This window comes from Euwallacea fornicatus, chromosome 6 (genome assembly GCF_040115645.1).
Source record: "Euwallacea fornicatus isolate EFF26 chromosome 6, ASM4011564v1, whole genome shotgun sequence".
Lineage (NCBI taxonomy): Eukaryota > Metazoa > Arthropoda > Insecta > Coleoptera > Curculionidae > Euwallacea > Euwallacea fornicatus.
The window spans coordinates 5,918,855-5,933,971 of NC_089546.1; the positions used below are offsets into that span (position 1 = coordinate 5,918,855).

General features: G+C 33.9%; 3 protein-coding genes across 7 annotated transcripts; 2 read left to right on the top strand and 1 right to left on the bottom strand.

Moving 5' to 3' along the window:
• The first annotated feature begins 125 nt into the window (after positions 1–125).
• On the top strand, positions 126–6,375 carry Klp54D (Kinesin-like protein at 54D). The gene is made up of 12 exons (XM_066283322.1): positions 126–711; positions 2,897–2,992; positions 3,226–3,304; positions 3,355–3,463; positions 3,521–3,630; positions 3,685–3,825; positions 3,956–4,146; positions 4,204–4,510; positions 4,560–4,664; positions 5,706–5,832; positions 5,889–6,105; positions 6,157–6,375. The coding sequence occupies exons 1-12, from the start codon at positions 425–427 to the stop codon at positions 6,167–6,169; spliced, it is 1,782 nt and encodes a 593-aa protein (XP_066139419.1). The 5' UTR covers positions 126–424; the 3' UTR covers positions 6,170–6,375.
• Positions 6,367–8,584, bottom strand: LOC136339819 (WD repeat-containing protein 13-like). Of its 5 annotated transcripts, XM_066283326.1 has the most exons (8): positions 8,212–8,580; positions 8,105–8,148; positions 7,988–8,047; positions 7,784–7,939; positions 7,365–7,518; positions 6,999–7,295; positions 6,643–6,948; positions 6,367–6,574 (listed from the first exon to the last, which is right to left on the bottom strand). In XM_066283326.1, the coding sequence occupies exons 1-8, from the start codon at positions 8,291–8,293 to the stop codon at positions 6,378–6,380; spliced, it is 1,296 nt and encodes a 431-aa protein (XP_066139423.1). In that variant the 5' UTR covers positions 8,294–8,580; the 3' UTR covers positions 6,367–6,377. The 5 variants fall into 5 exon arrangements, with proteins under 5 accessions (XP_066139423.1, XP_066139425.1, XP_066139424.1 ...); XM_066283328.1 differs by having other exon boundaries at positions 6,639–6,948; positions 7,988–8,148; positions 8,212–8,566; XM_066283327.1 differs by having other exon boundaries at positions 7,988–8,161; positions 8,212–8,565.
• A 760-nt stretch (positions 8,585–9,344) lies between these two features.
• Positions 9,345–15,078, top strand: LOC136339818 (protein Malvolio-like). Its single transcript, XM_066283323.1, has 10 exons — positions 9,345–9,652; positions 10,212–10,388; positions 10,519–10,708; positions 11,062–11,221; positions 11,284–11,528; positions 11,754–11,962; positions 12,014–12,203; positions 12,263–12,515; positions 12,731–13,009; positions 14,790–15,078. Exons 2-10 carry the CDS (start codon positions 10,212–10,214, stop codon positions 14,836–14,838), a joined length of 1,752 nt encoding a protein of 583 aa, XP_066139420.1. The 5' UTR covers positions 9,345–9,652; the 3' UTR covers positions 14,839–15,078.
• Positions 15,079–15,117: the final 39 nt, after the last annotated feature.

A 15,117-nucleotide genomic window follows, 5' to 3' on the forward strand; every position in this document is an offset into this window, starting at 1 on the left:
TCAAATTCACATTGCCGCAATCGATAAAAAAGTCCATTCTCCAAACAAAAAAGGAGGAAATCGAATTCGTGAAACCCATCAAAATTATGAATAAATTATTTAATTATTTGCCATAATCTCGACTTATTACCCTTTCAAGACTATTATTTGATCGTTCGCGATGTTGATGATAAATGATGTTTTTATTTAAAAAGCATTGGAAAGGACGCTGAAAAGTGTTTCTATGTATAACTTAGTTCCGATTGGCAGTAGCGCTGACAACAGAAATGATATCATCGCTAACCCCCGCTCGTGGCCAAGACATTGTGTCTCGAATTAGTTATTCGGCCTATCGCGTACAGGACGGTTATGCACGACTTTTCCTGTGTTTTGATTTTGGCGCACTTTTATCGTCAGTCACCGGCGAAATAGTAGGAAAAAAATCATGTTTTCATTATTTAATAAAATGGCAAAGAGGACGAATCCGGAGAAAGAAAAAGTTTCGGAGGGCCTGAATAACAACGAACAAGGTAATCTAAATAAGGAGAGAAAACAGGAAAACGAAACGTCGGAAAAAGCAAAAGAGGATACGAGAGATGACCTTGATGGGTCGCCCGTCAGATCAAGGCAAAATTCGAGCAACATAAGCAGTGTTCCTTCCACAGCTTCCAGCGACGTCAGCCAGGATAAAAGCATTAAAAGTAATGTGTATAGGAGTGGCAGAAGTAGTGAGTAAGTGGTAACTACCAAATGTGGGTTGATTTGGATGCACTTAATTATAATTTACTTAATTATTTTGCTTAATCACACTGCGTTCCAAGTAGGCCTAAACGTCCCGTTTTTTAACCACCCCGCATTTGTTTCAGAAATTCAAAATGGCCATTTGTTTCATTGATACCTATAGAATTTAAACGCGCTGTTTAAAAGATGATTCGATGCTAGGTAAAAAAGGTGCAATATAAACTTTCGATTTTTGCTATGGAACATTCTATATATTATTGTTTTACTAGGTAGATCTAAAAAACATAGGCAGGGGTTTTGTACCATTATTTCCATTATACTTTTCCCAAAGAAAATATTTATATTTCATAGAGTGTGTACAATGAATAAATCACCTTAATTTCACACCATTATCTGTAGTGAAAATGATTAGAGATACGGCCACGGAACACTATTTATATTTTAAAAATCAGCAGAAAGATACCCATCTACTAACACAAAAATTTCCATTACAAATATGAACATTTTATCGTTCTTCTGTTTTACGGATGATCGTTTTTAGGGCATTTTTTAATTTTAGCTAAATTCTATTTTTTAAATAACTACCGCTTAATTCAAAAAAGAATGAGGAGTTTTTTATATTCAAAAAGCAGGATTTGAAGCGCCTACCAACTTAAAATGAACCCCGAACCCTCCTCAATCAGAGGCAAGTTATTTTTTTTTACCCAAACCATCACACTCCCTCCTCTTTGTTTAAGAGTATCTTTTAAATTTGTTTGCTTTAGCGTGTTACTGGATTTCTTTTAGATAAAACCATGTTCGTCTGCTCCAAAAAGATTTAAATTTACTTTTATATATAAATAAAACTTTTTTCCAAAACTTGTTTTCTTTATCCAAATGTTCTTTGGCAAACTGTATTCTGATTTTTTAGTTCTTCAGACTAATAAACGGTTTTTTTCTGGCTGCTCGACCAAAGAATTGATGCTTTCGCAAAACTATTTTTATGATTTCTGAATTCACTGACTTATGTAAATGTTTTTCAATTTCTATAGCCAGTTTGAGAGCACTTATTCGGAATTTGTTTTTACATGTCGCACAATTTATCGACCATCAGTATCATTAACCATTTTTCTTGGCCTTTTTCTTATCTTGTTTCTTAATCTTCCCTCACTTTGAAGCCTTCCTATGATGTGTTGTATTGTTACAGGACTTTTTTATATAATACCGGCAATGGCTCTAATAAACTTGGCCTTTTTTATCACGAATAACTACTAAGTAAATTCTCTGACAGTGGTATGTCTTCTCATGTTGATTTTGAATTAAATTCTAACAAATATCAATTCAAGTCAACAAAAATTGTTTATTCTTTGCATTTTTGAATTTTTTTTGCATTCATAAATATTCTCTTATAAAATTTACCTGTATCATTTTAATTTTGAGATTCGTATTGAAAGCAAATAGAACTTTTTTTCCTTCCTTTGTAAGAATAATTTTTTGTTTGTTTTTAGTTGTGGATATATAGAACAGATATAGCATAATATTGTAAAAATTTTGTGCCCTAGTTTATTGTTCAGTAAATGAAATTTTATTAATAAATAACGATTTCAATACAGGTGTATTATTTTCACTTTGAGCTACTGTACGTAGTAAACTACCAAATGGTCAATTCACTTGGCAAATTTAAATAGTCAATTCGACGTAAATAAAATATGTTCGTAACTTCTCCATGAACCTTCAGTAAGTCAAATTGCCCCCTTTTACCCATGAGCCTCTGCGAGTAAATATTTTATGAACTTTGCTCCTTTGCACCCAATCAATTGCTATGAACACACACTACGTGTTCGAGTCAAATTATTATAATGTGCTAACAGTTTTAACTGCTCCTTAATATTAAGTTGAAAAGCAACAGCAGCTAGGTGAAACATCTCTGGAATTAAGAGACATTTTTACTGTAAAGTACTTCAGATGCGGTTTAAGAAAAATTTGAAAGAGCGCCACTTTTGAAGACGTTGCTCATACCACTTAACTAAGCATTTAATCTGAATTATATATTTTTTTATATCTTGGCGTCATTGAAGTTACGACATTGCATCGAAAATAAATCATTTCAAAAATTTCATTCACACGTACGTATCCATTATTCCGTCAATTATTAAGTTGGTTCAATCAAATCAATCCTTTCTCGCCCGTTTTCCAGGGCTGGCAGTATTGAGCGACTTAATGAGGACAACAGCTTTAGGAAAATTACGACTAGCTACAATAAAAGCGAAGATAACATCAACGTCGTTGTACGGTAAGTCAAAATAAAATTAAACATGAAATTATGTTCTCTTTCGCTATTAAACAATGCCATATACCATACTAAAAATGCAAATCAATATTTGGTGGATATTTAATAAACATTTTAATTATCTGCACACCAATGAATTTAGAAATTTTCTTTATGAAGCCGACAGTTCCAAACTTCTTTAAATCTGGTTCTGCCGCGACAATTTCTATTTAGCATTTCTTTTTGCATTCCAAAAGAGTAAGACCGCTGAATAAGAAGGAAATCGACAATGGGTATTCTGAAGTGGTCGAATTCCCAGGAAATGGCCAGATTATGGTAAGGTCACGTCCTAATTTCCCTATTCGTTTTCCTAAACGGCCCTTTAGGTCCACGCTCCGCCCAACGGGCCTAACGACAGCCAAAAGCCGAAGCTTTTCTCGTACAATGTGGTTTTCGAGCCTGCAGCTACACAGGAGGACGTCCTCCAGTTTTCTGGTAAAAAAAAAAAAAACATTCGAAACTTGGTCAAGTTAACCCAATTTTCTATAATAGGCATGAAAAAGCTTATTTCCATGGCTCTGGAAGGTTTCCGGTGTACCTGTTTCTGCTACGGACAAACAGGTAGTGGAAAGACGCACACTCTAACTGGGCCTCCTGGGCTGGTAGATTCACTTTTAGCTCGATAAGTCAGATGTCTTAATTACTCTATGTTGTAGATTGGCTCAAAGGGAGTGCCCTACAGCGAGAACCATGGGTTGATCTTTCGTTCGTTCATGTACCTGTTTCAGCAAATCCAACAACAATCTAACACTCACTTCATTCTTAAGGCTAGCTATTTGGAAATTTACAATGAAAAGGTACCCAAACTCGGCGTCAATGATGATTATTGGCTTCGATTGAAAACACCCGCCTTGAGCATCTCGTTGCTATAAGGCAATCATTTCATTTGTCCAAGTAACTCTTAGGGGATATTGAATTTTTTTCTAGGTTATAGATTTATTAAATGCGGGTTCTATTAAGAAGCCGTTGGCGGTGCGGTGGAGTAAAAAGGCCTCGGGGTTTTTCGTAGAAAATTTATTCACAGTAGATTGCGAAGAGTTCGACGACTTAGTAGCAGTTCTCGAAGAAGGCTTAAAGAACAGATCAATAGGAAAGCACAACATGAACGATCACTCAAGGTTAGCTATCAGTTAAGTTACAACAAATTTTGACTCTAAATCACATACATTTTCAAGTCGAAGTCACACAATCCTGACGGTTCTCATCACGTCAGAACATCCAGCAGAGAACGGAGTGTTTATTTCTAGAACGGGAAAAATCAACTTCGTAGATTTGGCAGGCAGTGAGATGACCAAAAAGACGCATAGCGAGGGGAAAATGCTTGAAGAAGCGAATAACATCAATAAAAGCCTTATGGTGTTAGGTTACTGCATATCCTCCTTAAGCGATCCTAAAAAGAAGAACCAACATGTACCCTACAGGGATTCGAAGCTAACTAAATTGCTGGCAGATTCTCTGGCTGGTAACGGAGTTACATTGATGGTAAAGTAAACCTATTCTAGATACACCTATTCTTAAGCGCCTTTTTCAGGTTGCCTGCGTTTCTCCTGCAAAATTCAACGTTCACGAAACGCTTAACACACTTCGGTATGCCTCTAGGGCCAAGAGGATTGTCACGAAACCAGTGGTGTTAATGGTAAGTGTACCATCATTAAAAACAGGTCACCACTTTGAAATTCTGTATCACTTTTGCATATTTCTGCAGCTTGTAGCCTGAAAGATATAGATGAAATTGAAGTTATCAGATTGAATTGAATTGATTAGAATTGAATCTGATTGATGATAGTGGTGACCTTTTCTTTCGCAATATTGACTCTACATTGCAAGTGAATATTCAAATTTATTTACATATCGTTGAAAATTACTTCAGTCTTCTGGACCTTTTAATTATTGTATTACCAACAGCGTCCAATATTCCTACAAAGTGTGAATGAAATAGGAGGGGTATTTTAAGGATTGAGTTGACATTCGAAAATATGAAGAAAATTTGGTATGAACATGGGTCTACAAAATCCTTATAAGGACGTTACGGCCCTTCGAACGTGGCCCCCTAGAAATGCGGGACGGCGTACAGGGCGGAAGCCACAATTACTTAACAAATTCCTCTATCCTTTAACTTTTTTTAACAACAACATCGGAATATGATTTTTTATCTATAATTACATAGAAAAGGTACTCTTGATAAATTATCATAAGACGAACCGTTTAAGAGATATGTCGCTTCAAAAGAAACACGGCAAGGTAAAAAGCTGAAATTAGACAGTGAAAATACCTAAGAAAACAATGTTTATTTTTTTGATAAAAGGTATGAAACGATAACACAATTTAAAAAATTAAGTTCAAAATCAATATGTCTTGATTGCCACCTTCAAAGGGCCGTAGCTCCCTTAGAACGATTTATATCAACTTTTTTCATACTTTCGAATGTAATCAGTTCTTAAACTTTGTTTTCTTCTTTCATTTACACCCTGTATGTAAATCCTTTGCCAGACCGATATTATACTTGATATTGAATGATATAAACAAGGTCGCGGCCATTTCAAACTAAAACGATCGCAATTGTCTATATCAAAGGCAAAACGACACGTCACCGCAATTCGTGTTTGTCTAAGGTATGAAAAACAAGCACGAGAGTAATACATCAAAATTGGGAAGAGCTAACATTAATAACTTTTAGGATCCTCGCGAGGCCTTAATTCTGACCTTAAAAAAAGAAATCGACACTCTGGAAACTGAAAATAAACACCTAAAAACGGCCCTACACATTTACTCCTCTTCCACACCATCGCCCGATAAAAGCTCCAGTAAGAACCACGTTTTTACATTCTTATCTTATAAATCATAAACTTTTTATATGTAGATAAACCCAAAACGCTACCCCAAGTAGATTTGGACAATCTCGCGAAAGTGGACGAGAACGAGTTAATGGAGCTAGTGCGTTTGTATGTAAAGGAAAACGGAGATCTACAGGCAAAGAATGATGAACTGTTCAATTCAAAGGAGCTACTGCAAAGAGATCATGAGATGGTTTGTCGAGAAAATGAACGGTTGTCCAAAAAGTTGGAAGAACTCACTTCGTAAGGGGAATTTGATTCTTTCACTACTTATGTTACTTAAAAAAATTTCAGGGGCAAAGGGTAATCTTCTAGATAGTTCACAATAGAGAATGATTTGTCAAGTACATGTTAAAATAAAAATTGTTATACGCTGTTCAGAAGTTTGCAAATTAAAATAAAACGAAAGGATTGCATTTCATTACTGGTAAGACCTATAACTATGTATAATACATGAATATCACATGAAATTTACGACTAGCATCACTGATAATAAACAAGAAATTAATGTTACTTTAAGATTTATTTTTACCCGCTCGCTTCCAAATAATAACAAGTCCCTCAAGATCACTTGTGGCCAACAAAGATTCATCACAGTTAAAACTTACACTTAACACTGTAGTACAATGTCCCTGTAATGTGTTCACTACCGCTTTACTGGTGGTTTTTTCAACGTTTATAAAGTAAACGCAGCCATCTTCACTTCCGGTAACTACAAAAAGTATCCAAGTGGCTTTTTGGGTGAAGTTTCAATTCTGCAACTAAAGGAAGTTTACATACCAACACATGCGCCTTGCCTAAAAGACATTATAGGACAAAACGTGGATTTGAGGCCGTGTTTTATATGGGGGTTTCCAAACTTTCTTTTCATCTGCAGTCCTCCCTCTTCGTCAATCACACTGAATAAGCAAAGAGAGTTATTAGTTAAATTGACTAGCAATGTAGGATCTCGTGCTTCTCTACTAATCCAAGTTCTGTAGCTAAGGCTGGTTATGTAGCTGTTTGGGTCAATGGTTGTCTTTTTTGCTTTGTATAAAGCACCATTGATTTCACATAAAACTGCCACAATTTCCCCATGGTCATTACCTGTGAGTTACATGTAACTGATAGCGAAAGTATAACTGCCAAGTATTTACCAGCCCACACAATATTGCCATTTGTATCTGAAGTCAAACTTAAAATGCATCCTCCAATGCGACAATAATACTTCAAAAAGAGCCCTGTTGAAACATTAACAACTCGTAGTTCTCCTTTATTATTCCCTATCAGAATCAAATTGTTATTACTGGGACGGAATATGCAGCACAGAATTTGACAATTGTTGGGTTCTTTCAATGTCCTCAGGCATGTAAAATCATTGGCCTTCCACAGTTTTATTGTGGCATCCAAACTAACACTGGCAATAAAGTCATTGTTGGCAGACCACTCAAAGGCTGAAATTTAAATTAAGTTAGGTGAGCTAATTTAAATTTGAGTAAAAAAAAATGAATTAATGTTATTACCAGGTACTGCCATAGAGTGACCTTTTAATATTGCCAAAACTGATGGTGGATTGCAAGACACATCACAAACAGACAAATTACCATCTAGAGAACTGCAGCACACCAATGATTTATCATTGTTTGCAAACTTGACCATTGTTACAGCAGAAGAATGCTATAAATGTTATTTATATAATAAGGACTTAAGCATCTACTTTAACGTTTTATTGCACAAATCAGTTTCCTTGGCCAATATAACAGACCAGTTTACTAGCTAGTCCATAAATAGATGAATCAAATGAAACCTTATTAGGCCCATACAATATTTTATAGTCAATTTTATGTTAATAGCTAATAATTTAACTTTTCAATCAAATTTGATCCTTCTCAAATATAATCATTATTTCCAATTAGATATTATTGTGTAAGTAAATAGTTACTTGATCAAATATGTGATGTACACCACTGAAAGCATAATTTTCAGCTATACTATTATCTCCAACAATAGCTCTAGAAGCCTCAGCCTGCCTCGTAGGAACAACTGCATCTTTACCTATTAGCAGAGCCGGGTTTGGTAAATCTGACAAAATATTTACCTGAAATGGAAATTTTAATTGTTTAGTTTTTCCTGATAACCTACCAACATTTTGTGACAAGTTGGACATGGACCCTGACTCTAATTTCTGATGACTACCATAGTGCTGCTGCAAAAGCATGGACCTGAGCTTTAAATATTGTCGCCATTGCTCGTTTGACCTTACAGTTTCTCTTAAGAGCTGGCTGCGACGTCTTATATAGAGAGTTCCTGAAAAATGTGGCTAGATAATGTAAAACATAGATTAATTAAAGGTGTTGCAAAAATACTTACTGAAATTTGGGTTACCTACGGCTCGAAGGGCATTGTACCTGGCATCAATGGCAAAAACTTGTTGTGGAAATGCAGATGCCATATTTTAATATAGTTACGTATTATAGGGACATGAGTTTATTCCATTTATTAATTTTCTTGATTTTTATATTTTTATTAATTTATTTAAGTTTGGTTATTTATAAAATATTGAAAACAAAAAGAAAAAATAAACATACAACATTAATTATAACCTCATTTACTTTAACATGACAGGCAACAAATCTATCGTTATTTGTTTTATCTGGTAACACACAAGGTGATTCAAAAATAGGAGCCACCATATTAGAAGCGTATTTGACACGAGAATATACATTTTTTACTTTTTTTGCTACATAATTTCGTGAGAAAAATATGGCAATTTAAAGATGGAGCAAGTAAAGTGTCTTTTTGGCCCTAATTGGTGAACGGAACATCACAAAGTGTTGAAATTTGGTAGATAGCTATAAAACTGGATTTGAAACATTTTCACAAAAAGAAAAATTTGAAATAATTCGTGGCGTGATGTTTTGGGGAGATACACATGCTTATTTTTTGAAACCTATATTTCTGGAAACTGGTAAATTTAAGCGGATATAAGAAAAAGTACCTTTTTATTGTAATTTAACGAATACAATCTTTTCCTGTCAATATTTTATATAAAAAAAGTTCTATAAAAAAATGAGCATCTATACTCTTCCGAAATATTATACGACAAACTATTTAAAAATTTTCATTTCAAACAAATAGTCCAAGTTCCATTTTATGGCTACTTGACAAATTTCAACAACTTGTGACGTCCCGTTCACCAATTATGATAAAAAAAAAACACTTTAGTGCTTCTATCTTTAAATCGTCATAACTTTCTTAAGATGCAATTTAGAAAAAAAAGTATTCAAAATTTTATCTTCTATTAATGTATGGAATGCGCTCCGGAAGTAGCGACCCAGACTTTTAAATCACTTTGTATGATAGGAAATTACGCGGAACAAACCGCTATATCACTTTTTGTCCTAATTTTTAACAAGTTAGAGTGAGCTAGATTTAGTTTAGGTTTACTCACAGTTACGTATCTATTTGTGTCAAAGTCAAATATGACAATTGTTAAGAATCAAAATAAAAATATCCAAACCTGTGATTTAATCCAAATCAATTCCAAATCTAAATATTAGTTTGTGAGCCACGTTACTAAGTAGATTTTTTTTTAAATAGAAACTTCATATAAATCTGAGTATTTCTTCATTACAACTATATATATAGATAAAACGTGACGAAATAAAACTTTTATAGGGAAATATATGTTTCTAAGGAATTAAGAGGAACATAAAATAAGAATACCTTAAACCATTTCAATAAGTAGAAATAGTTCATTTGATTTTTATTTAACGGGTTTGACCACAAATAAGAACATCGAGTTATTGTGGTAAGTAAGATACTTAATATGGTTTTTCTATTATCAATTTTACCAAGAACTCTACACTTGACTTTACATAATTCATTAGAAATAAATTTCTTTGTGTTACTTCTTACTTTACCACTTGATTGCCTAATTGTTTTTTATTGCTGCCAATTGTAAGTGCTTGACTAATATCTCATGTGATCACATCAATTTTTACCACAACCCTTACATACTAAGACAAGGGTGTTATAATAAGTAAGGTTAGTTCAGATCAGCATATAAATTTCTTATGGTAAAGACAATTCTTAATAACTAGCCATGAATCACAATTGAATAAATTGGTGAAAACAGATTTGTGTGTCGAGACTTGCCCAATTTTACAACAACAGCAAATTTCAGAAAGGTTTTGTCATCCAAATGTAATGCTTTAATTTGCAAACAGTTTAGTCTGCACTGAAGAAAACCTCATATAGATACATATACTTGGCAAGTCATCTTTTCTTGATAAATTCTTCTATAAAACAACTTATGGGAAACTGCAAATTGTAGTTTTACAATTTCATGGATTTTTACTCAATTTCAGATGTCACAATGCTCATATAGTCCCACTAGACACGGAAATGTTAACTCACAGTACTGCCAGAGTACCTCAAATTTAAGTGACCCTGTTGCAAATATGCCTTGTGAAAGTACACTTTTATCTGGACCACAGCAAACTTATTTTGCAGATGAAAGGATTCAAATACCTGAAACATCTCATGTAATTATTATACTTATTCAATGAATAATAATTCCAACTTACATTAATCAGGTTTACCTGTGTGTATATGTGTATGCACAACAAAATATGTATGTAGATTTTGTTGAGAACTCTTGTTTTCTTTCTTCAGAACAGTTTTAGCTTCAAGAAGCTATGGGCATTTACGGGACCCGGTTTCCTTATGTCTATAGCATATTTGGATCCTGGGAATATTGAAAGTGACCTACAATCGGGGACTGTAGCTCAATACAAGTTGCTTTGGATGTTACTGTCAGCTACTATCTTAGGGTTACTTATGCAAAGATTATCTGCAAGATTAGGTACTAAAATCTTATTTTTATTATTTGTAAGGTGGTAAGTCATAAGGCTATTGATCCAACTTGAAGAATCAATGTCTTATTGCTATGCAAACAAAAAGTACATAGATAAATTGAACATGCATGAAAGAAAACTAACTGCTATTCAAGTTACTTACTTGCTCATCTTAACTTATACAAATTACAAATAAATAATGGTATTGATTGCTTCTATTAGAAAATGTTCTTAGTGACATTTTCAACTAACGGAATTTTTTTCTTTTGTAAATATGTAAATAGCTTGAGGCATTTGAATTATCCCAAGCTCACATTGTAGCCAAATAGAAATGTAAAAAGTAACTTATTGTTTTTCAAAGGGGTTGTCACAGGATTGCATCTAGCAGAAATGTGTTATCGAAAGTACAAGAAAGTTCCTAGACTGCTACTGTGGCTGATGATAGAAATAGCCATTATAGGATCTGATATGCAGGAAGTGATAGGGACAGCCATTGCGATTTATTTGCTGTCAGGAACCAGGTCTTAGAATTAGACCAGTATGTCCTTACAGGATATAACTCTGTTTTTTTTTTTTTATACAGAATTCCTATATATGGGGGTGTCCTCATAACAATAATCGACACTTTTACTTTCCTTCTTTTCGACAAGTATGGTCTTCGAAAGTTGGAGTCTTTCTTTGGCCTTCTAATTACAGTTATGGGCGTTACCTTCGGGTATGAGTACATTACGTCAAAGCCTAACGCTCTTGGCGTTTTAGAAGGCATGTTTATTCCATGGTGTAGCGGTTGCGACAACAAGGCTCTCATTCAAGCCGTCGGGATTATCGGTAAGATTGTCCCTGGGAATTGTTGTACATATTCCGCTCCAAGTTTTCTTCGTTTGTTTTCCAATGTGATTACAAATTATATTTCTTGTTTGTCCATGTCCATTAATAAGTTTTTAAATCTAATTAATAAAAATAGATCATTTCATATTATATTGCAAAAGAAGTTCAGAAAATTAAAATTAATATTCATACCTGGGTGGTTATTGGGAAGTCTTTTATATTTAGGTGCTGTAATCATGCCTCATAATTTGTACCTGCACTCAGCTTTAGTGAAATCGAGAGAAATCGATCGAAATAACAAAGAAAAGGTGCGAGATGCCAATTTGTATTTTTTCGTCGAGGCTTGCGTTGCCCTTTTCGTCAGCTTCGTAATCAACGTGTTTGTCGTTGCAGTATTTGCTCATGGCCTCTACCAAAAAACTAACGCCCAAGTTGTGAGTAGTTGACAAGCAAGCCACAGTTTTATTTTCATCCTTAATTTGTAGCATCAGGAGTGTCTAAATTATCCGTCAATCAACGCATCGGTCTTTCCCAACACTGGCCCGGATGCTGATAAATACGTGAATGCTGATCTCTACAAAGGGGGTATCTTTTTGGGGTGTACCTATGGAGTGATTGCATTGTACGTGTGGGCCGTTGGCATTTTAGCTGCCGGCCAAAGTTCTACCATGACCGGTATTTCTAATCGTTTAAATAATAAAAGGGGGAAAAAAACTAAATTTGAACTATATTAGGTACATATGCTGGCCAATTCGCTATGGAAGGATTTCTAAACCTACAATGGGCCCGCTGGAAAAGAGTACTATTCACTCGAACCATTGCTATAGTACCAACGTTTTTGCTCGCGTTTTTTAGTACTATTGGCGACTTAACAAGTTTGAACGATATTCTAAATGCTGTGATGAGCATTCAGTTGCCGTTTGCGGCTATTCCTACTATCGCGTTCACCAGCAATCCCCAAATTATGGGGGAATTTACTAACGAATTGTAAGTATAGCACGTCTACAACATTTTGACACATTTTACCAGAAGAACATAGCAGTTTTTTGCAGAACTCCAGGTACCTTATTGGCAACTGAAGTCATTTATGGTAAATGTTTATTAAAAATTCAAAATCGAAATTAAAAAATTCTTTGTACATATACTGTAAATCGTAATATCCACGATATATTAACTGATATCTTAATCGGGACATTTTTTAGGGGCAACAAAGTTATGTCCACCCTTCTCAGCCTACTAGTGATCTGCATAAACATTTATACGGTGATCACCACAGTACTTGCGTTTGATTTGCATTGGTTATCTTTGACAATCATATCTATCCTGGGGGTATGCTATATCTTTTTCTGCATCTACCTTGTGATCCACATGAGTATCTCAATGGGAAATACCTGGTTGTTAAAATACGACTTCGTAAAGACTTACATAGCTGACGAGACCATTGAGTCGAATCTCGGGGTATATCCGGTCAGTTATTCCAGGCAAGTACCCGTGCTATAAACTCGAACTGTATTTTAACGAACACTGCTTTATTTGTGTGTGGTTTTCTCTTTCAGTGATGTAAGAGCATAAATTTGAAAAATAACATCCGCAACAAGGGTATGTGCTTTTGGGATTTTATGTTATTTGTATGCTTAGTATTGTATATAGTTTTTTGTTTAAAGGAATAGCTTTTTAGTGTTCTTGAGAGAACCATTTCTCATAATTTACTAACCGAACCGTTTTTCCACAGCATGCAATCATCTGATCTATTAAAACAAACATACGTTTACTAGCTTACTGATCTGAAAGTAAGTCATTAATCCACTATTTATATTGATGAAGAGCATTTTTCAAACCGTAAAAGCTAAAGTAAACATTTAATTTAATGAATGCTTACTTTATCGTTACCGGAATCATGATGAAATATTTTGGAAAAATGCTCTGATTATACATAGTATACAATTTAAAATATTTTCCGGGCACATAAGTGATGGTTTAGTAAAATTGGTTCCTGACCTTTCCGTCACAATTGCGGCGGAGATTCTTCAAGACAATAAAGGAAGGGATAAACTGATCTTTCCTGCCTCTCAACATTGACTGAAATGGTGATTAAGCAACTAGGGAATATCCTAAAGGGGATTCATATTTTTCAATAAAAAATATTCTCATTTCCAGCAAAAGCACGTGTAACAATAAGTCATACCATGCTTTAAAAAAAGCTGGTGCTTTTTGAAAACAGATTTAATGCACGCTGGTAACTTAAGTAAATTGATAAATTGGAAGTACTACTAGGACGATTTTCTTGAGGGATTTGTTCTTTTTTCCGGACAATGCCTAGAAAATATTTCCAGTTGTATCTTAACCGGCTGTGAAACGTTTCATAGTCTGATTATAAATTCATGGACAAAAAAAAACGGGCAACATAAATATTATTCAATTTTAATTTTATATAGCTTTTTTAATTTTATATTAATTTTTGTCTTTTTTTTACGAATTGTAGGCGTGTTCATTTTAATCATTACCGGATATGAATTTCGCCAAGTTATAATTAATTTGTCATTATACAGGGTGAAACCAAGAGAGGTGCTTTCGAAATCGAATAAAAATCTATAAAATAGTATAAATGTTATGTAAGATTGAAATTGACTAATATTTAAGTTTTCTGATTCGTTATGTCGAAGTCTGTATATATATAGTACGTTTACAATTTTACAACTTCCTGTACAGAGCGATCACTTTTATAATATACATAGTAGGGAATATCTGAAACGGTAAGAGTTGAAAGGTTGGTTAAATTGGAGAAAAGTTGTATATTTTAATATTTATTATGATTGCATATTGAAATGGTTCCTAAAATATCTAAAAAAAAAACTTGAAAAAGTAATTATTAAAAAACATTAGGAATATTACCAATTCGATTTTTATTAAACTTTGATTTGGCGAGTATTTTTCAAATTATTTAAATTTTCCATACAGATAGTGCACGTTTTTCTTATGTACGCCAAATTGTAACTTTATACCATTAATTCATGAATAAATAATATTTCTGATAATTAATTTTTCGTTCATTTTGCTGTATATTTCGTGATATAGTAAAATTCCAATTATTCATGGAAAAAAGCTGACTATCGGTGTTAACATTGACTTACAAAGGTGATTCAATGAATTTCAATGCACCTGTACCTTTGTTTCTGAGAATGTACATGACTTTGGATATTCCTAGAGTGTGCATTATAAGACTGACCGCCCTGTATACGCTTTAATTTTAACTATTTATAGTTCCGCCTCGGAGCTTCAAAACCAGACTTCCAATCAGGATAAACCATGATACCAACTTTATAGAACATACAAATGGGTTGTCAAAGTTACTTAGGAGTTGATTAAAACGATTTAGTATTCGTATTCTAATAAGAGCGCGTGAAAGATTGTTTTAATTATCAACTTAATGTGATACTTATTGTTATTTTTCAACTAACGTTCTTTAAAGTAGTGGTTGACTTCAAGAGTTTTATGTGTAGTTTTGAACATAATAGAGTTTTATTAAAGTTTTATTGTTATGGAGTTTTAAGCATCGCCTATTCGCATTACCCTAAAGACTGACGATAAA